This window comes from Patagioenas fasciata, chromosome 15 (genome assembly GCF_037038585.1).
Source record: "Patagioenas fasciata isolate bPatFas1 chromosome 15, bPatFas1.hap1, whole genome shotgun sequence".
In the NCBI taxonomy this organism is placed as follows: Eukaryota; Metazoa; Chordata; class Aves; order Columbiformes; family Columbidae; genus Patagioenas; species Patagioenas fasciata.
The window spans coordinates 7,726,168-7,749,700 of record NC_092534.1 but is presented as its reverse complement, the minus strand read 5'-3'; the positions used below and the strand labels follow the sequence as shown (position 1 = coordinate 7,749,700).

The window sequence follows — 23,533 nt, the reverse complement described above, 5'->3', positions numbered from 1 at the left end:
GGGTGGGACACACCGGACCGGCCCCGAGGAAGCCGCGGCCTGTGGCTCTGCGCATGCGCAGCGCGGGAGGCGGCGGAACCTCCAAGGGAGGTGCGGCCGCCAGGGGGCGCTGTGGCTGGAGTGCGTGAAGGGGGGCGCTCCGCCCCGCGCTGCGGCCGCCTCGGTGGCCGCTGCGACCTTCGCTCCCTGACCCCGTGACCTCCGGGCGCGGAAGCGGCGGCGGTGACATGGTGAGAGGGATCGGGAACGGGACAGCGGGCGGGGAACGTGGTGAGAGGGATCGGGAACGGGACAGCGGGCGGGGGACGTGGTGAGAGGGAGCGGGAACGGGACAGCGGGCGGGGGACGTGGTGAGAGGGAGCGGGAACGGGACAGCGGGCGGGGGACGTGGTGAGAGGGAGCGGGAACGGGACAGCGGGCGGGGGACGTGGTGAGAGGGAGCGGGAACGGGACAGCGGGCGGGGGACGTGGTGAGAGGGAGCGGGAACGGGACAGCGGGCGGGGGACGTGGTGAGAGGGAGCGGGAACGGGACAGCGGGCGGGGGACGTGGTGAGAGGGAGCGGGAACGGGACAGCGGGCGGGGAACGTGGTGAGAGGGAGCGGGACAAGGACAGCGGGCGGGGGGACGGGGCTCCGGGGGTCACGGGGCCTGGGAGGCGGGAGAAGCTGGTTCTGGGGGCACTGGGCCCGGGGAGAGGGGACAAAGCCGGGGCCGGGCCGTGACAGGAGCCCAGAGGACAGGGGTCGGAAAGAGGTGACAGGGGTGGGCTGGAGGGGAGGTGCTGTGGCACAGGGCCCTGTGACAGTGGAGTGTCGCCGCAGGCCAAGTACCTGGCGCAGATCATCCTGGTGGGGGCCCAGGTGGTCGGACGGGCCTTCATGCGGGCACTGCGCCAGGAGTTTGCAGGTACGAGCTCTGCACCCCCCAGGGCACGGCTGCACCCCTTCCCCAGCCCTTCCCCAGCCCTTCCCCAGGCACCCCGCTGCTCCCCGTGCAAGGGCACACTTGCCAGGCTGGTATCCTGGTGATGGCCTAATGGTGTTCGAGCTTGAGCCAGGCTCCCAGCAGCCATCCCAGGCACCAGCCCATGCCCAGCACTGCTACCAGGCTGCAGGATGTCCTAGCAACACCAAAAGGCAGAGCAGGATGGTCCCCTGGGACATGGCAACCAGCCCTGCCTCCCTCTGCCTGCCTGCAGCCTAGCTCAATGTGGGCACCCCCGCATTCCTGCCACCTCCCCTTGACTGGGGACCTTGTCCAGGTGACCCCCACAGGCTGAGGACAGCATGAGGAGGATGGAGGGGTGGGATTGGGATGTGAGCACCTCAGAGCCCAGCCCCTGCCCAAGGTTTGGGGGTCACCGGGGGGCAGCGGTAGGAGGACTCAGGCCTTGGGTGTCTCCGAGCAGCGAGCCGAGCAGCAGCAGATGCACGAGGGCACTCAGAGAGGCCTCAGTCCGCCGCCGCTTCCAGGATCATCGGCATCAGCCTCCAGGAGGCTCAACAGATCCTCAACGTCTCAAACCTCAACCCGGAGGAGATCCAGAAGGTAAAGGCTCCCTTGGAGCTGGGGAGAGACGGTGCCGGCAGGACCCTGCCCTCCCCACGGCTGCTGCATGGTGTGGGGGTGATGACTGGTCTCCAGAGGGAGTGTGGGTGCTGCTCTGGGCCCATTTAATCCCAGTCTGAGGTTTCCCTGCCCTAGCTGGAGGAGTGTGCAGGCAGCCAGTGGGCATCAGCAGCACTGCCAGGCTTGGCCCCTGTGTTGGCCCAGCAGTGCTGCTTGGGAAAGGGGATGTGGAGTCCCTGGAGCTGTCTGCCACGATCATGGGGACCCACCGGGAGGTCAGGCAGAGCCAGCCATGTCCCAAAGATCACACCCATCACCCCCAGCACTGCCACAGGGAGCGGGAGGCTGCTGGGGTTCAGGGCTGGGAGATCAGAGGAGATGAACCTGATGGGGAACTTCTTTTTGGCAGAACTACGAGCACTTGTTCAAGGTGAACGACAAGTCAGTGGGAGGTTCCTTCTACCTGCAGTCCAAGGTGAGCAAAGGGCCCAGCTCTGCCCTTGTCACCTTCTCGTGTCTGAGCATCACAGCAAATGAGGCAGGGAGGGGAGAGTGCAGCCCCATCCCTCCACATCACCCTGTCACCGTGTCTCGCAGGTGGTGAGAGCCAAGGAGCGGCTGGATGAGGAGCTCCGCATCCAGGCCAAGGATGAGAAGGAGAAGGGATGGAAAGCCGAGACGTGACTCCTGCTGCCTCCACGCCCCGTGTCCTTCACCCTTAACTTATAGGTAGCCAATAAATGCTGTGTCCTTCAGCGCCTGGCCTGGCTGCTCTGCGCCCTGCGGAGGGACAGGGGACTCCTGCTGCCTCTGCCCCAGAGAGATCAGGCCCTGCAAGGGGCTGGGTTTTTCCCTGGGATGGAGGAGGGAGGTGGCTGGGGAGTAAGGGGTGTCCCCGGGGCACTGATGGCTGCCAGGGCTCAAATGGCACTGGGGAGGCTGCGTGAGCTATTTTTGTGGTGGGTTTGGATGCTCTTGGTCTGAGCACGTGGATACCTCTGGCTCTGTACCACGGGAATGCCGAGAGCTCTGTGCCATTACCCTTCTCCCACTGCAGGATGGCTGCTGGGTCAGGGTGAGGTGGCAAGGGGCTGTGGGGGACATACACCGAGCTGTCCCCATCCTGCAGACCCTAGAAGGGCTTCACCAGAACCGAGGCTGCACATCTGGAAGAGTGAGGACTGGCTGGGGGTCAGGCAGAGCAAGTCATGGCCCCAAGATCGCACCTGACACCTCCAGCACCCCTGTCCCCACCTCGGGCTCCTCGCTGCCATCACCACAGCCACAGACTGACACAGGGACTTACTTCAACTTCACTTTATTGTTTTCTTAATAAACTTCCTCTCCCCTGGAGGAATATAGTGTTATAGTCGTTAGCTTATCTCTTACTTCTGCAGTCCTTAAATGCTACGCTACCAGCGATGGAGCCCAACAGGAGGAAAATAAAAACAACCCAGAAACTACGATAGAAAGGCACTTCGAGACCGTTAAAATACTGATGTCCTGGAATGTGCAACAACAAACTGACGAAGGAGCAAGGACACGTTACACTGTGCACCAGCCAGGGCGGCCTGGTCGATGGCCCGCGGCCATGTGGGGGCTGTGGCAGCGCCGGGCAGCCGCCCCGGCCCCAGGAGGGTGAGGGCAGGGAGACCGGCTCCCCGCAGGGCTGGGGACTCCTTCCAGCGGGGACAGGGCAGGATTGGGGAGATCCCCCACCCCAGTTCAGAGAAAGCTGTGGGTGAGGGTCCTACCTGGCAGTGGGAGGTACGTGGGACCCCCCCGTGTGCGCCAGGAGAGGCTCTGGGCTCTGCCCGCTCCTGGCACCGCGGCAGCATCCTGCCTGCCCCAACACTGCTCCACGGCTGTGAGGGGCTCACAGGGAACCTCAATGGGGGGTGGCACATCCCAAGGAGTGGGTGTCTTGCCAGCTGGTGCCAATGTGCCACTGGCATCACCTCTGCCGGTGCCTGGAGTCCTGCCTGCGCTGCCTGCGTGCACTTGCGGGCCGTGGTTAGGTATGAACGTAGCTAAACAGGGTGGCTCTGCCCCGGCGCGGAGCCGGCGCAGCAAGCAGCACACGTGGCCGTGTGCCTTGTCATGAAGAGGGCCGGGGAGGCGGCAGGGGACAAGGAGCGAGAGGGGCGCAGGTGGACACCGGGCCAGCATGTGCCCAGCCAGCTGGGCCTGGTGCAGCAGGGACTGCGGCACTGCCCGCAGCCGTGCTAGCTGGGGGCGCTAGACAGCACAGCTGGGCACAGCTCCGGGCTGTGGGAGTGTTCAGTCCTCAAGCTGTCACCCCACTGTCCCCAGGGTGGGAGGCTGAGGGGCTGCAGACCCCCCCACGCCAGCACCAGCTGTGCCAAGGCCTTGGGTAGGGAGACACCGAGTCGGCGGCAGCAGATGAGCCCATTCGGGGCCCCGTCAGAGCTGGGGGCTGGTCAAGAAATAAATAGTGGTGTCTCCAGCTGCCCAGACTGGGGGGAGAAGGGGAACCACCCCCTGTGCCCCCAGAGCTCCCCTGGCACAGGGTCGTGGCCAGCTCCGGCTGCCAAGGGATTATTGCTTTTCTCAGAAGAGTCCGTTCTTCTTTCGTGATGGTTAAAAGCGTGAGCGAGGCCCCGCCAGGGCTGGGGGGGCTGCAGGGAGAGGAGGGGGAGATGCCCCCCACCCTGGAGAGCGGGATCTGCCCGCTGGGCCAGCAGCCGGCCCTGGGCATCGTCGGACCCCTCAATTCACGGCGGCAGGTTTGAGCAGCAGGGAGCCGGGGGGGATGAGCACCCAGCCAGGGGGCAGCGCCTCAGGGCTGCTCCCTGAGCTGACACCAGCCGAGAGGTCGAGCACGGCCCCCGGCAGCAGCGCCAGGCTCTCCGGGGGTGCCCGTGGCCGCCCCGGCTCCGTCCTTTCACCCCTCTCCTTCCGGTTCTCCAGCCCTTTGCCCACCTTGGGTGGCCGCCCCTCGACCCCGCTGCCCTTCTCCCCCTCGGCCTTGGCCCCGCCGGCCAGCAGCGACATGACGGGCAGCCCCAGCCCCGCCGCGAAGGGCGACGGCAGCAGCGGGCTCTTGGCCAAGTTCAAGGGGCCACTATTGAGGGGCAGGACAGGGCCTGGCAGGGCGGGTAGGGCACCAGCAGCTCCACAGCCCAAGGCGCTGAGGTCGAGCGGTGCCGGCGCCAGAGGGATGGGCAACGCCGGAAGCCCCGGGGGAGCGAAGAGGGCAGCAGGGTTGGGGATCACGAGCTGCGCCCCGTTAACGTAGGGCATCTCCGCCGAGCCCAGGGGCGTTTTGGGAGGTGGGTGAACCTTCAGCATCTCCGGGTGCTCCGTGGAAACGAAATGGCCATGGGCTTTGATGTGCTTGCGGAGGGAGCTGGGGTCAGTGTAGCGCTTGTGGCAGCCCGGCATCTTGCAGGAGTAGGGCTTCTCCACATAGTGGGTGCGGGTGTGCTTGAAGCGGTCACTGGAGTTGGAGTAACGCTTGTTGCAGCCTTCATAGGGGCAGATGTAGGGCTTCTCGCCTGCAGGACAGCACAGCACCAGGTCTGCTTGGGGGCACAACCGGTCCTGCTGGGTCCCCTCTCTCCCCCCACAAGCCTCCCTGCTCCCCTGGATGAGCACAGCAGCTGGCACTGACCTGTGTGCGAGCGGTTGTGGATTTTCAGGTTCTCCAGGCGGGAGAAGCTCTTGTTGCAGGTGGGGCAGCGATGTGGCTTCTCATTGGTGTGCGTCCGGATGTGGATCAGCATCTTGTACCTGCCAGGGTCACGGAGACATCATGGGACAGCCTGAGCCCACAGAGCATCTTCTTGTCCCTGTGCCCTGGCTGTGGGGTCAGGGAGCAGGGACATCCAGGCCAGTGTGGTCTTCCAGCTCGCCAGGACCTCACACCTCACACTGGAGGGCTGGCTGGATAGACACCTCACCCTGCCCGGCCCATGGTGCTGGGCTCCCGTCTCCCTATGGTGACTCAGAGCAGCCTCCCAGGGAACGCAGAGCACACCCCTGGTGCCCAGAGCCCCCCCGCCCACCTGGCGTTGAAGCCCCTGCCGTGGCGGGCACAGCCCTCCCAGTGGCAGCAGTACCCCGCGTCCTTCTCTGGTTTGACATGGAAATCGTTGACGTGGTCCACCAGGTCTTGCAGGAGGTCAAAGAACTGGTTGCACTGTGGGCAGGAGGCTGGGGGTGAGGGGGTCTAAGCGGGGTGGGCACCACAGGGGCCCAGGAGCCCCACCAGGGCCTGCCCCTGCCCCTCAACCCCCCCCCAGCTCCCACCCATACCCCATGTGCAGCAGCACCAGCACCTGGGGAAATGGAAACAGCCCTTTGCACAACCTCTCAGCCCTGTATCACCCACCCAGCATGGCTACCAGCTCCCCATCACACCCCCTCCAGCCCCACAACTCCCCCTGCAAGCCCTATAGAGCTTTGCCATGGCCTTCCATCCCCACATCCCCTCCCCAACCCCAAAATGACACTGCATGGCCCTATCACCTCCCACACATCACCCCCCCAACCCTCACAATGCCCCTGCATGTCCTCCCAGCCCTTTATCACCACCGCCAGCCCCATAAAAAATCTGCATGCCCCCCCCAAGCCCCAAAACCCCCCACCCCCCAGCCCCACATCACCCCCTTCCCCCCCATCCCTCCCTGCTGACCTTGGACCAGCGGCAGATGAGCTGCTTGGGCAGGGGCAGCTCGGGGGGGAGACGCTTCTCCTTGCTGGGGGGCAGGAAAGCAGCAGGGGGCAGGTGCAGGGCCCCCCCTGCCCCCAGTGGCAGGAAGAACTGGAAGGAGCTGGAGAGGCCGTCGATGTAGCGCAGGGACTGGAAATCCTGGAGCAGAGCCCAGGGTGGGGGCGGTGGGGAATGGGGCTGAGCCAGATGGAGCACCCTAGAGAACCCCAGAGCGTCCCAGAGATCCCAGAACCCCCCCAAAGACCACCCCAGGGCTCCCACTGTGATCGGGGGGCAGAGGGGGCCAGGCAGGACATTGACCCTGGGCTGTGTGTACACGCTGCAGGGGGACTGTGTCACCAGCAGCACCGGGCACATTGCCAAGGTTGGGAGCGCTATCCCGGGCACGGTCCACGCTGCTGGGGACACCTTGTGGGGGAAGGGACACGGCTGTACTTACGTGGGGGGTGAGTGGGCCGGGCAGGTCCCCACTGCCCTGGCGCTCAGGGGAGAGCGAGGTGCTGCCAGCTGGAGACTCCCCACCGGAGCGGGGCGAGAGGCTGAGGTCCACCACCGGCACGGTGGGGAAGGGCCCGTCCCGCGGCTCCCCCAGCCTGGAGTGTGCCAGGAGCCCAGGGGACGGTGAGGCCGGTACAGCACGGCGACCGCCTCGGCTCCCCACTCGGCCATCCCCGGCCAGCGGGGTGTCCGGGCGCTGGGGACCGCGGGGTCGGGGACCAGGGGGACCCCGCTTCTCCCGGGCAGCTCGCAGCTTGGAGATGCTCAGCTTGAGGTCCAGCGGCTCCTCCAGCGAATGCATGGTGCCGAGGCAGGCGCTGCGGGGAACAACCAGGGGTCACTGCAGGGATGGGGGGCACCAGCGCCACCTGAAGCATCGCCCCAGCCCGGCTCTGCAGCGATGCCTGTCCCCGCTGCAGGCTGGAGGCTGAGCGGGTGCTGGCTGCCGCGGTGCTGGCATGGGGACTGTGCTGTCCCTTCCAGCCACCCTGCTGTGTCCCCCCTCCCACAGCGGGCAAAGGGCAGGGCATGGCACCAGGGGCCCCCCCACCAGTCCCCGTACGTCCCCAGTGTGTCCTCTCTGTGCCGCCAACCCCCGGGGCCAGCACAACCCCTTGGCCGATTACCAAACCCTGCTGGGGACTGCCAAATCCACCGGGCACCTGCAGCTCTGGAGCTGCGGTGTCCCTGTTCTGCCCCCCCGTCTGTCTGTCCGTCCCTGTGGGCCTGTCCCAGTGAGGCCTTTCCCAGCGGTGGAGGAGGGCGGTGGCGGCCACCAGCCCTGCGGTGACCCGGGCGGCCGAGCCCGCTGGCCCCAGCCCCGGAGGCGGCAGAGCTTCCTCCCCAGCCGGGGCCCCTTCCCCGCCGGCCAACGCCACTGCCTGCCGGGGCCGGGCAGGGGCTGCCTGCCGCAGAACGGCACAGCACGGCGTGACACGGCACAGCACAGCATGGCACAGCATGGTATGGCATGGCACGGTGTGGCATGGCATGGCAGGGCTGCTGCCTGCAAGCACCCTCCGCTTCCCAGGACACGGTAGGGGACCCCAACCCCTATCATGTCACAGACAGTCCCACAGTGCCCAGCCACCCTGCTCAGCCCCCATGTCCTCCCCTTGTGCCCTCCCCAAACTGCCACCCCCATGGCTCGGCCGCCACGCAGATGGCTGAGAACAGGCAGCTCAGTGCAGCAGTGAGCGCCAGAACCCAGCCCACGGCAGTGCCCCCTCAGCCCCCCGCATGGCCTGGGGCAGGGTGGGGGAGCCGAGGGGCCATGTTGGGGAACACAGCGCGCACCCAGCACACGTGGCACTGGGGGCCCCCCCATTCCCACCCCACCCCGCCCCGGGGGGCCTGGCCCCCGCCCTGTCCCGCCGGTGGGGCCCCCCTGCGCTGGCGGGGGTCCAGCCCGGCTCAGACGCTGAGGAATGCGGAGGAGCCGCAGGGGGTGTGGGGCTGGGCCGGGGGGTGGGGGACCCCCCGCCTGCACCCCCCTGCAGCAGTGCCACCATCCTGGCCATAGGGCTGGCCCCATGCAGGGGGGTCCCTGTCCCAAGCTCCCATAGCAGGCTCCCCTACTCTGAGTGGGGGGCATCTCCCTAAGCCCCCTATGGCCATGGGGCCTGCCCCATAGCAGGGTCCCAGCCCTTGTGGCAGAGACACCCTCTCAAGCCCCACAGCCATGGGGCAGGCCCCATAGAAGGGTCCCTGTCCCCCCAGGGTGTCCCCGCCCTGAGCCCTCCATGGTTCTTGGTCTCCAGCCACCCCCCATGTGCCCCACAGGTTGGTGGCACAGCTCAAGGACAAACAGACAGAACAGGGGGCAGCACTCCATAGCTGGGAATTCAGAGTGGGACGGGTCCCCGGCAGCCCCCCAGAATCCCAGAACTGAGGATCCCACAGTGAGGCTGGGGAAGGCAGTCAGGCTGGTCCCGCCGTGGTGGCCATGCCTCCATGTCCTCAGGGGACGGAGTTTGGGGGGGTCTCGGGGCAGGCGGTGCTGGGCAGGGGGCCACGGCCAACCCCGGGCAGGGCGGGTGGGAAAGGGGCCTCTGGCCGCTGACGCCAGGGCTCCCAGCGCGGCCGCGGGCAGGTGGCAGCTGCCAAACCACGCGGCCCCGCCGGCGCTCCTGGGAACCAGGGCGCCGCGGGGGCCCCACCGGGATGGGGACAAGCCCCGCAGTGGCTTGGCTGGACACCCCAGCACCTGCGGCCCCCATGCGAGGCCCCTGCCAGCTCTCCGCCCCCCCATCAAGGCCTCTCCTGCCCGCGCCAGGCACTGCCAGCCCAGCCCCGCTTCCCCTCCAGCCGCCCAGCGACCCCCCCTGCCACGCCAGTTCAAACCAGTCCGGCACGGCACTGGGCCCAGGGGCTTCCCAGTCCGGGGCGGGCGCTGCTGGGATGGAGCCCAGGCGCGGGAGGAGCCCCCCCAGTTCCGCCAGCCAGGCTGGGTGCCCCCAGGGGCCACCAGGCCCCCCACGCTGCCCAGCAAGCCAGCAGGGCTGGGGGACCCGGGGTGACCCCAGTGCAGCCGGAGGGGTGCCAGGGCTCCGGGCCACCCTGCTACTGGCATGGCCAGGGTGTCCTGTCTGCCCCCCCCCCGGCCCAGCTGCAGCACAAAACCCGCCAGGAATAGCGTGGACAAGGGGGGGCTGTGGGGCAGAGACTTCCCGGCGGCGCAGTGTGCTCGGGGATGGCGGCAGTGAGGGGCGGCAGCGCCGGGCTCACGCTGCCCAAGAGAGGACAGTGACCCCAGGGCTTGGCGAGCCCGGAGCGGTGCCAGTGCTGTGGGCAGGCAGGCAGGGCTCGTCCCCCCCACCGTGGCGGCGCGGTGCTGCCGGCACTTGGCAGGACTGGCAGCGGCGCGAAGGTCGGGCAGCCCCGGGAGCCCCCTATACCAGGACAGGGTGGGGGGGTGGTTTGCAGCATCTGGCCCTGCTGCCCGGGTCTATGCTGCAACCACTGCCTGGGTCACCATCCCCAAAGCCGCTGGCAGGACATGGGTCACCACGGGACCCACTGGCTCCTCTTATCCCACTGTGGACAGTGCTGGCACTGCTGCCCCCCACCAGAGCCCACTGGTGCCTGCCGAGGGGGGATGACATCCTACTTGTGGCCCAACACCCATCACCCTGCACCACCCGGGGTGATGGCAGGCCCCCAAAATGTCCCCAGAAGTGGCCATGGCTCTGTCTCCTGCTTCCCAAGCTGAGGTCAGTGCCATCGTCCCCACTTCCCAGGCACGTGGTGACCATGGGGACCCCAGCAGGGGGCTGAGACCAGCCCACTCCCCGGGGGAAGCAGCCCCACAGCAGTGCCACCAGCATCATGCACCCTGCCACCTCTGTGCAGGGACACGGCTGGACCCGGCGGGCACACGACTGGGGCTGGTCCCCAGTCACTCAGTGGATCAGACCCTTGGGTTCAAACAGCCACATGGCCCCGGGCTGGGGGGACACGGGAACCCCAGGCTGGGGGGATGTGGTCACAGCAGGGTGACACAAAGGCACGAGGAAGGGGAGGTGGCCACTTGTACAGGGTTTTCTCCATGAAGGGCAAGGGACAAGCCCCTGCAGCAATGGTCGGGGACACTGAGGACAATTTTGGCAGCCCTTGGCCCCTGCTGCTGGTGTCTCAGGGAAGAGGTCACCCAGCCGGGCCCCTAAACCCCCCCAGTGCTGGCACAGCCTGGGCTTGGGCACCCCACACCTCAGCCCCACGAGGTCATGGGACCGCAGCCCCCCATGATGGAGACTAGGGGTGACCAGTAGCTGATGGGTGGTGGCACTTGGCCAAAGCTGTCCCTTCGCCCTCCCAAAACGGTGAGGACACCAGTGTGGGTCCATGCGGGTGGCCGTGCCCCGGTAGGGCCATGGAGCACGTCCACACCGCAGCCCCCGCCCCGCGGCCAAGGTCAGGACACCCACCCCGGGTGCAGGGGGACAGTGGGTGACAGCCACCCCCCCGGGCATCCACTGGGCAGTGCAGGCGTCCCCCTCTCTGCACACCCCCACCGCCCTCCCTGTGTTCCCCCGGGGAGCCCCGAACTCCCGCTGCACCCCCACACCCTCCCCCGTGCCCCGGGGCTGCAGCGAGGCCACGTCCCCCACCCCAAACCGCTCCCCACGGCAGGGGAGATCTGCAGGTGCCGAGCCAAAAGAACCCCCCCCGCAGCCCCGGGGCATGGTCCCGGCGCTCCCCCCAGGGCGGGGAAGGGGCTTCCCGGAAGGGTGTCCCCCCCCTCGGTGGCATCATCCTCCTCCTCCTCTCTTCCCCCGCGCGGGCGCGGTGGCGCGACAAAGCGCCGGTCCCCGGTGCGCGATCGTACCTGCGGCGGGGGCTCAGCGCCGGCGGCGGGTGGGGAGCGGGGCGGGGAGCGGGGCTTGGCGGAGCGGGCCCCCCCGCTGCCGGGCCGCCGGGCCGCTCCGCCACATCTGCAGGGGCTGGGGGCGGCGGCGGCGCTTTGCCCCCCCTCCCCGGTCCCCCGGGCGGCGGCGGCGGAGGGCGGCGGCGGGGCGGGGGCTCTGCCCGCCGTGATTTATGGCCACCCCGCACCGACCGGCCCGGCCCCGGCTGCGGGCGGGAGCTGGGCGGGGGCCGGGGCCGGCCCCTCCCCACCGCGGGGGGCACCGGGGGGCACGGCGGGGGGGGGCGACACCGGAGGGGGAGCCCCGCCCCGTTGGGGGGACACGCAGGGACAACCCCCGCCCGCGCAAGGTCACCCCGGCGCTGCGGCAGAGCCGAGCCCCCCCCGGGTGTGTCTGTGTGTCTCTGTCCCCCGCCCGGGGACGTGGCGGAGCGGGGGCGGGGGTGGGACCCCCGACGGTGGCGCAGGAAGCGGGAGGCGGCGCCCACCGGAGCGGCCTCTCCCCCTCCCGCACCGGGGACGGCGGGGGGTGTCACACCGGGGGGGGGAATCCCCCTCCCTGCAGGCGCTGCGCCGCCCGCCGCGTGACGTCACAGAGCGCAGCTGGCGTCACTCCTGGCGGGGGCCTCCGTATGACGTCAGCCCCGGGGGGGTTGTCCCGGGGCGCCGGGGCCGCGGCTCCTTCCGGCGGCAGGATGTGGCGGGGCCGGCCCGGATGCTGCAGCCCTCACCGGGGGGGGAACTCCCTCCCCGGGGCCCGCGGCGGGGGGGGAAGGCTGGCCCACGCGGGTGGCCGGGGACACGCCCCACCCGTGGGGATTTTGCGGGGGGGGGGGACAGCTGCTTTGTCCCCAACAGCCCCGCCACAAAAGGGGGGGGGACATGAGTAGGGGGGTAGCACTCCTACACGGTTGATTGAAGTCATACACCACCCGTGAGATTTTTTTGGGGGGAGGAAGCCCCTGTGTCCCCGCCACAAAAAGGGGGGACACGTGGTGGAGGGCACCACTCACGCGGGTGGCCGAAGCCACACCCCACCCGTGTTTTCTTTCAGAGGGGGCGGATGCAGCTGCTGTGTCCCCAATAGCCCCGCCACAAAATGGGGGGACACAGGGGGGCAGCACTGTCCCGCTCGGGTGGCTGAAATTACACCCCACCCATGTTTATTTGCGGGGGGGCGGGGGGGGAAGCTGCTGTGTCCCCAGCAGTGACCTCCTCTTCCTCCTTGCACCGACGGTTGCAGAACAGCTGCCAACTCATTTTCATCTTTTATTCCCTGAGATTTTTTTCCTGAAAAATGGGGGTGAGGGGTGTGAACATCAATGTCGGTGCTTCCCCCCAAAAAGTAAAAATGGAAATGAGCTGAGGCGTCTTTTTGGGGAGTGTGAGCGGGGGCGGGGATTCGATACTCACCTTGGTGGCGGTGGCCCCGGTGGGGATGGGCACACACAGTGGTGACAGGGTGGCCCAGTGTCCTCAGCCTCGCTTCTCTTCAGGCTACCAGAGCCCCTTCACTGGGCGCCAATGTCACCCCGCTCCTCCCATCCCAAAGTCCTCCCAGATGGGGGGCACGGCGCCCCCCACTCCTGAGACATCCTGCCACACACAGGGAGCAGGCAGGCAGGGACAGCTGCTGGCATGGGTTTGGGGCTTGGCAGCAGTGTGGGGTGTTTAGGGGGTGGCAGGGGAGCACGTGGGGTGATGGGGGGTGTGGGGGGACCATGATGGGGGGGATGCCTCAGCCCCCCACGGTGAGACCTCCCGCTGAGGGATGGGCAGGGGGCCCAGCAGGGACAGGCAGGGACCAGGCAGAACCTGTCCTGCCAGCTCCTGGGTGGGGCTGGGCTGGGGGTGCTGGCGGGGGGTTGTGCCCCCCGTGCTGCAGGGCTGAATCCTGCCCACCCAGGGTGGCAGGCCAGCTATACTCCCCCCCGCCCCCGTGCCTTCCGTGGCTTGCTCTGTCCCTGCTCCAGTGGCCCTTGCTGGCCCTGGCCCCACACAGGCAGTGCTGGAGGGGGCTTAGGCAGGGGGGAGCGGGGATCACCTGGCCTCCCTGCAGAGCCTGGCAGGTCCCTGAGGTCCCGCATGGCCCCTGCCAGTCCCCTCCCCCCGGCTCCCAGCTTCCAAAGCCCCTTGACGAGCCTCCATGGTCCCTGCCAGCCCCAAAGCACTCTGCCAGCACGCATGGCCACTGCCGGCCATGTCACCCCTGTCACTGCCAAACTCCTGAGCCCCATGACAGCCCCAAGGCTGCTGTGACCTCGCTGGCCCCTTGCAGTCCCCAAAGCCTGCTGTGACCCACAGCAGCGCCCATCATCTGCCCCCTGAGCACCCCGCGCAGCAGGGCCAGACTCCATGGCACACTGTGGGGCAATGCCATGGGGCAGGGCCACAGGGCAGAAGAAGGGGCACAGCACCCTGGGTTGGGGGGGTGATGGAGGTGGGGGCTGCCAGGGACAGGGATGGGATGGGATGCAGATATAATGAGATGGGATGGGACAGGGTCGGGATAGAAACAGAAGGGTAGAACAGAATGGGACAGGGATAGGACAGGCCATGATGGGGTAGGGTAGGATGGAGTGGGATGGGGATCGGGCAGGATGGTATAGAATAGGATAGGATGAAGCAGGACAAAATGGGATAGGGATAGGTATAGGGTGGACATGGGACAGGACGGGACAGGATCAGATGAGGTTTAACGAAATGGAACAGGACGGCCCGGGGACAGGATGGGATGGGAACAAGACAGGGATAGGAATGGGATAGCATAAAATAGGATAGGATGGATAATGGGATGGAGATAGGATAGGGCAGGATGAGATGCGACAGGATGGGGATAAGGCAGGATTGGATGGGAACAGGACAGATGGGGTAGGATGGGACAGGATCAGATGAAGTTTGAGACAATGGAACAAGTTGGGATGGAGATAGGACAGGATAGGATGGGATGGGAACAAGATGAGTCAGAATGGCATGGGATAAGATTGGATAAGATGGCACGGGGACAAGACAGATCAGGATGAGATGGGACAGGGCAGGGCTAGGGTAGGATGGGATGGAATGGAGATAGGATGGGATGGAGGCAAGCCAGGTCAGGTCAGGATAGGATAGGGTGGGATAGGATAGAGGAAGATGGGATGAGGATAGGATGTGATAGGTGTGAGATGGAATGGGGACAGAACGGGTCAGAATAGAATGCAATGGGATACGACAGGGTACAATAGGATGGGAACAGGGATGGATGGGTAGGGATGGGGTCAAAAGAAAATGGGATGGGGATAAGACAGGTCAGGACGGGACGAGATAGAGCTAGGGCAGGACGGGATGGGATGAGGTGGGACGGGGACAGGACAGGATAGAATGGGGACGAGACAGGTCAGGACGAGAAAGGATGAGACGAGAAAAGACGGGACAGGAGCATCCCCCCCGTACCCCCGCGTGGGAGGTGGTGCCGGGGATCGCTCCCTCTCCCTTTCCCCCCCTCCCCGCGCCGTCCTTTGTTTACATGGGCCGGTGGCTGGCGGAGGCGGCGCCGCCGGGGGCGGGCGGGCGGGCGGGGGGAGGCGGCGGGCGGGCGGGAGCCGCCGCGCTCGCACCAGCTGTTTCCCGCCTTGAGCCGCAGGCAGAGGCCGCCGGAGCCGGAGCCGGGCCCGGCCGCCCCCCGCGCCGCCCCGGCATGGAGTACTTCATGGTGCCGGCCCAGAAGGTGCCCTCCCTGCAGCACTTCAGGAAATCCGAGAAGGAGGTCATCGGCGGGCTCTGCAGGTGGGGGCGCGGGGGAGACGCTGGTGGCGGGGGGGGAACCCCGGCGTGGGGGGGAAAAGCTAAATAAATTGTATTTTTAGGGTGGTTCTGGGGGTGCACCGGTGGCGGGAGCAGCGCAGCGCGGCCGCCGCAGCCCCACCGCCCGCACGTGGTCCTGGCCGCGCACATGGGGCCGGGCGGCCGCGCGTGGCCGGGAGGGGGGAGGCGCCGCCCGCCCGCTCGCCCCCCGCCTCCCCGTCCCCAGGGGGGTGTGGGTGGGTTATTGGAGAGGGGGGTGTTTAAAGGAGTGGGGGGGGGGGTCCGGCGGGGTGTGCGAGGGGGGGGGTGTGTGTTTACTGCCGGGCCTGGCCGTGACTCTGCAGCCCTCCCGGAGGAGGCGGGTCGTGGCCGGGGCTGCCGGGACATGTAGTGCGGGGAGGCGGCGGCACAAAGCCCGGGGACACGGTGGGGGGGATTCCCGGCGGATCGGGCGATCTCCCCCACCGCCGGGGAGGAGGCTGGAGCCGCGGGGCTGCTCCGAGCTGGCGGGGCCTGTCGGGAGGCGGCGGGCGGGCGGGCCCCGCCACGCCTGGGGGTGGCCCGGGCCCCTCGGGGCCACGCGGGACGGCGCTCTGCGCTGCGGGCCCGGGGGCGGCACAGGACCCCTCTCTGCGCCAGGCTGCGCTGTGGGGCGGCCTGAGCCACCGGGGCCCGCCGCGCATAGGGGGCGGCCCGAGCCCCTCGGGGCCCTGTGGGGCTGCCCAGGCCCACCGTAGGGCAGCCTGCAGCACCCAGGCCCCACTACACGTGTGGGGCGGCCCGGGCCCCTCAGGGCCCTGCCCTGCTGTGTGGTAGCGCTGCCCCGCGGCCCTGCCCCACCTAGGGTGTGGGGCTGTGTCCCCATGCTGCTCGGGGGTGTCCACACCTGAGGCTCTCCGGGGATGCGGCTGTGGGGCAGGGACTCAGGGCAGTGGGGCTGTTTGGCCAGGGTCCCCCGCGTTAGTCGCTGCGGGTGGCTGTAGCTCCGGTGGGAGGGCAAGCACCGGGGACAGGGAAACGTGACTGTCCTGCGCAGGGCTAGGGGTCTGCGTGGGTCTGCGTGGCCCCACACCTGCCCTCGCCGTGGAGTGGAGCTGTGGGAGTGTTTCTCTGCCTTTGTGCCACCCTGAGCTCCGGGATGCCATTCCTGGAGCTCCAGGAGCTCAGGGACACCTTTGTGAGCTTGGGGATGCCCTGTCTGCAAACTTGGGGTGCTTGGGGACACCCTGGCTGGGAGCTCAGGGTGCTCAGGGACACCGTGTCTGTGTACTTGGGTATACCCTGCCTACAGCCTCAGGGTCAGCCTGCCTGCAAGCTTTGTGAGCTTGGGAATGCCCTTCATGCCAACTTGGGGGTAACCTGCCTGTGAGTTTGGGGGTACCCTTCTTGTGAGTTCAGGGACACCCTGCCTGTGACCTCAGGGATCTTGGGGCACCCTGCCTGCAAGCCCGGGGACACCCTGCCTGCGCAGCTGTGCCTCCCTGTGCAAACCGCACCACTAGTTGCAGGCAGCGGCAGACACGAGTGGCCAGAGTGGGACATTTGCTGTGGGCCTGCCGAGCCCCCAGCCTCCTCACCAGGCAGCAGCAGTGGTTCTGACACCCCCGTGGGTTTGTTTCCCTCAAGGTCCAGGCGAGTGTGACGTCCCTGCAGGGCTGTGCCAGGGGCTGCCGTGCTGCAGGGGTGGCACAGATGAAATTCTACTTGCCTGACCGAAACCCCACAACACCAGCATGGGACATCCTGCGGACTTCTCTCCTGTGCCATCTCCTCTCCCCCACCTCTGTTCTGCCCCATCCTCGCCAGTGCTGGGTACCAGGCTGTCTTTGGAATCTGTGGTTTCTTTTCCCTCTTTCTGCATTTGGCTGTCACTTCCCAGGTCTCTTCCCAGGAAGAGCAGCTGGGGCAGGTTGCAGGAGGTCTGCCGGCGAGGAAGCAGGCTCTTCCTCCTTCCCTAGTATTTAAGAAACTGCTTCCGCGCTGCCCGGTCCTGGGCCTCTCCGTCCCACTCCCCTTGTGTGGCTGCAGCTGGCAGTCCCACATCCTGGAGCAGCGCTCTGGCCATATCACTGGCTCCACCAGGCATCGTTGTGCCTGTACGACGGGACAGCATCTCTGAGACCTGCTGGGGTTTGGCACATTTTAGGAATGAGTTTGTGGCTGGTTTTTGGCAGGAGCAGGGAGGTGGGTGACAGCCACCAGCAGATGGGAGCCCTGTGCCACGATCCTGTTGCAGGCAGCTCTGGCTCCATCCAGCAGATGGCTGCTCCCCATGAGTGGGGCAGACCCCAGGCACCCATCCCAGCTCTACACTTCCCAAGACACACTTTCGGAGCTGCATGGGAGGGATCCAGTGCAGTGGGTGCTTGGCACCCAGCACCAGCCTGCACCGGGATTCTGCCTTGGTGGCTGGGACAAGCATCTTCCTGGCCCCCTGAGCTGAGCTGAAATTCTTCATCCCATTGGGCTGAGCTGTGGTCCTTCTCTATCCCCCTTGGCCTGAGCTGGGAGCATTCCTCATTTGCTTAGCTTGAGCTGGGATCCTTTCCCATCCCGTTGGGCTGAGCTGGGATCCTTCCCTGTGTATCTCAGAGTCATCACAGTGTGTTCCCCAGTTGCAGAAAGCAATGGGTGGCTTGGGAGGCTTCTGGGCGCTGCCTGAGCACACAGGGGTGCTGCGAGCAGGGCTTGGCTTTGCTGCTGAGACCCCTGGGCTCACAAACCTCCATTGTTCTTCTGTGGCCTTGCTGGGAAGACAGAAGGGCAGGTATGGCAGGACACCAGGCATCGCTTTCCAGCCCGGTGCCAGCAAGGTGCTGGGTGGGACAGTGCCATCTCCCCATCCTGGAGCTGTTTGGCACCTGAGCAGGAGGCTGAAGCCCGTCTTATCTCTCCTTGCACCGGCAGCCTGGCGCTTGTGTTTAGTCTTTGGTGCTGTGCAGCATCCCTAACGCCAGCAGCCTGACTTGCAGCCAGTGGGTGCTGAGTGCTTGCGTGCACCCTAGAGAGAGCTGCTGCTGGGGGCAGTGGGGAAGCCAGATGGCTGGTGGTGTGGCAGAGACTGCTGGTCACAATGGTTTGGCATAACAGCCAGCTATCACTCTGGTGCTAGATTTACTAATTGCTGATGCTGCCCACTACCTGGTGGGCTCACCCTCCCTGGGAACCAAAACCCTTGCCAGGATTCAGTCATCCCAACTCCCTGGGCTCTTGGAGAAGAAGTGGAGTGTGGGTGAAGGAGCTGGATCTCCACAGCAGTGGGGTTTGCTTGAAGGGCTGCTGTCCTGCACCGGTCAGGGGCAAGAGCCCTGCCATCTGCCATCCCTGCTTGCTGCCGGTGGCATTGCCAGCTCCGGGAGGCATTTCCTGGCCCATCTGCAGGGCGAGGGCGCGGGGGGCGAGGAGGCGGCAGGAAGCAGGCGGGAGCTGCGGCTTGGGGTGGGACAGGGGCTTCTCTGCTGGGAGCTGTCATCTGGAAGCCATCAGCGGGGCGGGAGGGAGGGAGCCGCCTTCCTGGGGCCACACACGCCGGCTGGCCCCGCGGGGACCCAACCGGCTAGCCTGCAGCCTCCCTTGCCTGCCCGGGGGTCCCTACCGTGCCTTGCCTTCCCCTTGGCTGCCCTCGCCCAGACCTGCTGCCAGTGCTGGGCAGCCTGTGTCTGAGCTTGACGGAGCCAGGGGGCTGCAGCGGGGCCACCGTTCAGTTGATGCATCCCTAGGAGGTTTGTGCAGGGGGCTGGGGAGACCCACCCACCCGCTGTAGTGTGCAGCCATCATCTCTGTGTTTACCATCCCTTTGGTGGCTTGGCATTGTGATTGCAAAGCAAGGGGGCACGTGGTGGGGGTGAGCTGGCAGCAGGGGTTTAGCCCCCTCCTCCCTAACCCTGTGCCTCTCTTGCAGCTTAGCTAACATCCCGTTGACTCCAGAGACCCAGCGGGACCAAGAGCGGCGGATACGCAGAGAAATCGCCAACAGCAACGAGAGACGGCGGATGCAGAGCATCAATGCTGGCTTCCAGTCTCTGAAAACCCTCATCCCACACACGGACGGGGAGAAGCTCAGCAAGGTGAGTGGGACATCTCCGACGCAGTGGTAATACAGGACACAAACGCTGGTCCTGCACTAGGAGGTTTTTGGCATTGCTCGTTGGGCACGACAGGGTTGTGAGAGTGATTTGGGGGATTTGTTTGTGGTAATTTGGCAATGGAGATCTCCTGGGGAGGTTTCTGCAATGGGAGTGGGTGTGCATCTCAAGGTAGGTGTCCAGAGTGGGCTGGGTGCGTGTGACAGCACCCCACAGCTCGGGAACAGAATGGCTTGTGCCCAGGTAATGAGGTGGCCCTGCTGTGGAGGGGAGCAAGGTGAGGAGGTGGCGCACGGTAGCCAGTTGGGTTCCCAAGATTTGGGGACTGGAGATAGCACTGTGGTGGAAATCCCAGGGGAGACCCGGGGTGAAGCAGAGCCTGGATGGAGACACTGGGGCCACATGAGGAGTGGTGCTGGTGTCTTTCGGGAGCAGGAGGGTCCTTGGGGGGATGCTGGAGCCTCTGCTGCCTCAGCATTCCCCTCCCGGCTCTCTCACAGGCGGCCATCCTCCAGCAGACGGCTGAGTACATCTTCTCCCTGGAGCAGGAGAAGACTCGGCTACTGCAGCAGAACACCCAGCTCAAGCGGTTCATCCAGGTAGCGCCTGCCTACGCTCCCCAGGGATGGGAGGGGATGGGACAGGACAGTGCCAGCTGGCGGGGGTCGGGATGTCGTTGCTGTTCCTTGGGGTCAGAGCAAGAGTCTCTGTCCTAATAAGCAGGGGATGGAGATGTTTCACACACTCCTGGCAGGGCAGGGGAGCCTGACTCGACCTGGCATCCTCTACCTGGCAGGGAGAGAAGGGCTGGGGTCCCATTTTCCATTTGGGGTAGCAGATTGTGGCCCAGTGGCAACTCCAACACTGGAGTGGCGCAGTTGAACCACCCTGAGTGTCACAGTGGGAGCAGTGGTTTGGACAAGGCTGGGGGGGAGTGAGGACCACGAAGGTGGGCACACACAGGAGCCCATCCATCCCCAGGCATTGATCCCATGTCCCTGGGGAGTCACTTCCCTGCAGGGAGCTGTGTTCGGGGGCAGCCAAGGGGGTGGCATCACCCAGATGTGGTCTGGTTGGTGGGGAGGGCATCAGAGCTGGTCCCTGTCCCCTGACACTGCATCCCTGCAACAGGAGTTCAGCGGCTCCTCCCCAAAACGGCGACGAGCGGAGGACAAAGATGAGGGGATCGGCTCGCCGGACATCTGGGAGGATGAGAAGGCCGAGGATCTGCGGCGGGAGATGATCGAGCTTCGGCAGCAGCTGGACAAGGAACGCTCGGTCCGCATGATGCTGGAGGAGCAGGTGAGGCCACGTGGGGCTGGATTCAACTGCGGTGCTGCTGTCTGTGGCACCATGGTGGCTGGGCACGGGCTGGGCTCGCCCTCTAGCAGGATGTGCCCATGGCTGTACTGAAGCCCCCTGGGGACACTGGCGCTGCCATGGTGTGACGGTCCTTCTCTTCTGCTTGGGCTGCCTGGTGGGAGCTGGGGGTTGCTGTACCGAGAGCAGGCTGGGCTCCCTACTGATGTGTCGGGGCTCTCTCGGCCGGCAGGTTCGCTCCCTGGAGGCCCACATGTACCCCGAGAAGCTGAAGGTGATCGCTCAGCAAGTGCAGCTCCAGCAGCAGCAGGAGCAGGTGAGGTTGCTGCACCAGGAGAAGCTAGAGCGTGAGCAGCAGATCCGAACCCAGGTGAGTGTGCGGATGTTGCCCAGGCTGTAGCGCACCTGTGGGGATATCCCGGCAGCTGCCCACGCCCCAGGCGGTGAAATACAGGGGGTCAGGGTGATTTGGCAGTGTGCTTGGCACGTCTGGTCCCTTAGGGATGGCTGGGTAGGACAGCGATGTCCCAGCAAAGATCTCGCCTTCAGGGAACTGGGGAAGGGTCAGCACAGTCACTCCACGTGCTCAGGGAGGCTGCACTTGTGGCCACCCTGTGTTTTGGAGGGAAACATGGCTTGGATCGTTCCATAGCAGCTTCCTGGCAGCTCCATTCCCCAGCACAAGGGGCTTTGTACAGGGAAGGTGGCTTTCTGGTGGGCAGGGATTTGACTAGCAGGCGCAACAGCACCACTGCCAGTGACTGGTGTAGGTCGTGCTCCCTGTGCCGGAGTGGGTGGTTTGCAGCAGTGGGGGGTCCAAGCCCATCTCTGGGGGTTCATCTCTTACTGGGTGACTCATGCTGAGTTTTGGGGACCCCCAAACTGCTCCCAGCCACCTACAAGGTTGGGAATGGGAAGCAGGCACACTGGCAGGCAACACTACTGGGCAGGACTGCGGGACAGGAGCCTTCAGCCTTTTCCCCGGCACAGCTGGTGTTTGCTGACGGTGGGGGGAGCCTTACACCAGCCCAGCACAGCGGGCGGCGAGTGTGATGCTGGCACCCGGTCCTTGCTCGCTGTCGCCCTCCAGCTCCGTCTGGGGAGCTTCAAAGGGAGGGAGAAAAAACGTCTTCCTCCCTCCTCTGGTTTCTGTGGAGCTGTGTCCCTGCAGGATCCCCGCTGGTCACCTCCCGGGGAAGTTCAGCCTATTTTTAGGTGAACTCTCCTTAGCCTCCTGCTCAGGCGGATCTTCCCATCCGCTGGTTTAACGAGGATCTCTGAGGGGTGTGGCAGGTTCCCAGCTCCGCAGGTCGGGGCGATGGGAGGGCTGGCACTTGCCTCTGATGGCTTAAAAGCCCAAATCTTTCTCCCTTTGGGATATGGGGAATCCTTCACATTCTGCTCTGCCAAAGCTAAGGTGACGGCAGCTTTCAGCTGGCATCCTCTCGTGTCTGTCTGGGACGGGTGAACTGGAACAGCCAAGCTACTGCTTCAGCTTTTATGGGCTCTCACAGGAGTTGGGGCACCACAAACAAGCGTAATTGTGCCCAGGTCGCTGCTGACCCAGGGGGTTTTTGCTTCTCTCCCCAGCTCCTGCCATCACATGCTCCCCCAGCGCCCACCCACCACCCCACTGTGATTGTTCCAGCGCCACCTCCCTCCCATCACGTCACCGTGGTCACCATGGGCCCATCCTCGGTTATCAACACAGTCTCTACATCTCGGCAAAACCTGGACACCATCGTTCAGGTAAGGGGGTGACCGAGGAAGATGGCAGTGGGGTGGCTTTGGGGGATCCCTAACCCCCCATGGAGCATCAGAGAGGGGGACACGATGTCCTGACAGCCAGTGGTTGCCCTCGGCAGGCGATCCAGCACATCGAGGGGACGCAGGAGAAGCAGCTGCAGGAAGAGGAGCAGAGACGTGCTGTCATCGTGACGCCGGCGCGTGCCTGCCCCGAGCCCTCCGCCTCCGACACCGCCTCCGACACCGAGGGCGACGACAGTGACTCCATGGACCAGAGCAAAGAAGAGCCCTCGGGGGACGGGGAGCTGCCCTGACACCCCCTGACCGGCAGCTGGGGAGGGGAGCCAGGGCGGGGGGGGAAACGTCAGAGAATATGCTGAAATTTTTAAAAAATACAACGCGATTTGGGTCTCTTTTATGACCTTTTTCCAATACTGTAAAGCAGAGCGCTAGAAGCAGGCAAAGGTCACCCTTCAGCTCCCGGGGGGGGGCAGCACAGGGGGGTGGGCGCTCGAGGGGGCCACAGTGGGACGTGGGGGGCTCAGGGGGCAGCAGGGGGGTGTGCTACGGATAGGGGGGTCACAGCCACTTACCCATTTTATCATGCCCCCTTCGCCGACCCACGGGGAATCCTGCCAAGCCAGTGGGAGCCCTGGTGTCCCCTTGGGATGGGGCCTTCAGTTGGGATCTTAATTTGTTTTTTTCTTCCTCTTTGGTGTTTGTTGTTGGTTTGGGTTTTGTTTTTTTTTTTTTTGTTTTTGTTTTTTTTTAATTAAATGTTCATTTTTAAGTAGGGGAGAGGTGCCAAGTGACACAGCAGCAAAGGCAAGACAGGCACCCCCAGCTTCAGGGTACAACCAGCCCCACCATGGCTCCCATACCCCATCTGGGGCAGGGAAAACCGCTTGGGACAGTAAAAAATCCTGGGATTATGCCCAGCAGAGCATGGGCAGGAGGGCCAGCACGTGCCACCCCCCGACATTTCCAACACCTGCCTCCTCGGCGTGGGGATGGCGGTTTGGGGGCTGATTTTACACCCCCATCCCTGTCCCCATCCCCGTTCCCCCGTCCTGCTCCCACCCCTCCTTTAAGCACTTAATCCGGTATGCGGGGTCCGTCAGCTCCAAAGAGCTTTCCTATTTCATGATTGTGTCGCTTGGGTCTGTCGTGGCGGGCGGGGGGTCCCCATTTTGTGCATCCTCCCTCCTTCCCCCCTGCTGCCCCCACCCTGCTGTAGGGTTTTAGGCCAGTTGTGTGTAGAGCCTCAGTGGTATTTGGTAGGTTCCCCCCCCAGCCACAGCTGTTTCTCGGTTCCTTTCCCTTTTTTTTTTTTTTGTATTTTTTTTACGATTTTCAGGTCTTTGTGTTGATTGAGAAGCTATTCTATTTTGTTAAGAAAGTGGAAAAAAAAAAGAGGCTCGTGCCTTTGTAAAGAAACAAAATAAAGTTTGTACTTGGTTTTTTAGAA

At 65.4% G+C, this 23,533-nt stretch overlaps 3 protein-coding genes across 6 annotated transcripts; 2 read left to right on the top strand and 1 right to left on the bottom strand.

Annotated features, from left to right (window-relative positions):
• Nucleotides 1-60: 60 nt before the first annotated feature.
• On the top strand, nucleotides 61-2,940 carry PAM16 (presequence translocase associated motor 16). 3 transcript variants are annotated; one of them, XM_065850917.2, is made up of 6 exons: nucleotides 61-230; nucleotides 824-908; nucleotides 1,411-1,550; nucleotides 1,981-2,046; nucleotides 2,169-2,300; nucleotides 2,701-2,940. In XM_065850917.2, exons 1-5 carry the CDS (start codon nucleotides 228-230, stop codon nucleotides 2,253-2,255), a joined length of 381 nt encoding a protein of 126 aa, XP_065706989.1. In that variant the 5' UTR covers nucleotides 61-227; the 3' UTR covers nucleotides 2,256-2,300; nucleotides 2,701-2,940. The 3 variants fall into 3 exon arrangements, with proteins under 3 accessions (XP_065706989.1, XP_065706988.1, XP_071671306.1); XM_065850916.2 differs by having other exon boundaries at nucleotides 2,629-2,940; XM_071815205.1 differs by having other exon boundaries at nucleotides 61-270; nucleotides 2,629-2,940.
• On the bottom strand, nucleotides 2,874-11,305 carry GLIS2 (GLIS family zinc finger 2). Its single transcript, XM_065850915.2, has 6 exons — nucleotides 11,093-11,305; nucleotides 6,707-7,082; nucleotides 6,229-6,405; nucleotides 5,600-5,733; nucleotides 5,206-5,324; nucleotides 2,874-5,089 (listed from the first exon to the last, which is right to left on the bottom strand). Exons 2-6 carry the CDS (start codon nucleotides 7,064-7,066, stop codon nucleotides 4,302-4,304), a joined length of 1,578 nt encoding a protein of 525 aa, XP_065706987.2. The 5' UTR covers nucleotides 7,067-7,082; nucleotides 11,093-11,305; the 3' UTR covers nucleotides 2,874-4,301.
• A 3,398-nt stretch (nucleotides 11,306-14,703) lies between these two features.
• On the top strand, nucleotides 14,704-23,533 carry TFAP4 (transcription factor AP-4). 2 transcript variants are annotated; one of them, XM_065850716.2, is made up of 7 exons: nucleotides 14,706-14,896; nucleotides 18,816-18,981; nucleotides 19,500-19,598; nucleotides 20,131-20,301; nucleotides 20,552-20,689; nucleotides 21,910-22,068; nucleotides 22,185-23,533. In XM_065850716.2, exons 1-7 carry the CDS (start codon nucleotides 14,808-14,810, stop codon nucleotides 22,377-22,379), a joined length of 1,017 nt encoding a protein of 338 aa, XP_065706788.1. In that variant the 5' UTR covers nucleotides 14,706-14,807; the 3' UTR covers nucleotides 22,380-23,533. The 2 variants fall into 2 exon arrangements, with proteins under 2 accessions (XP_071671303.1, XP_065706788.1); XM_071815202.1 differs by lacking the exon at nucleotides 19,500-19,598 and having other exon boundaries at nucleotides 14,704-14,896.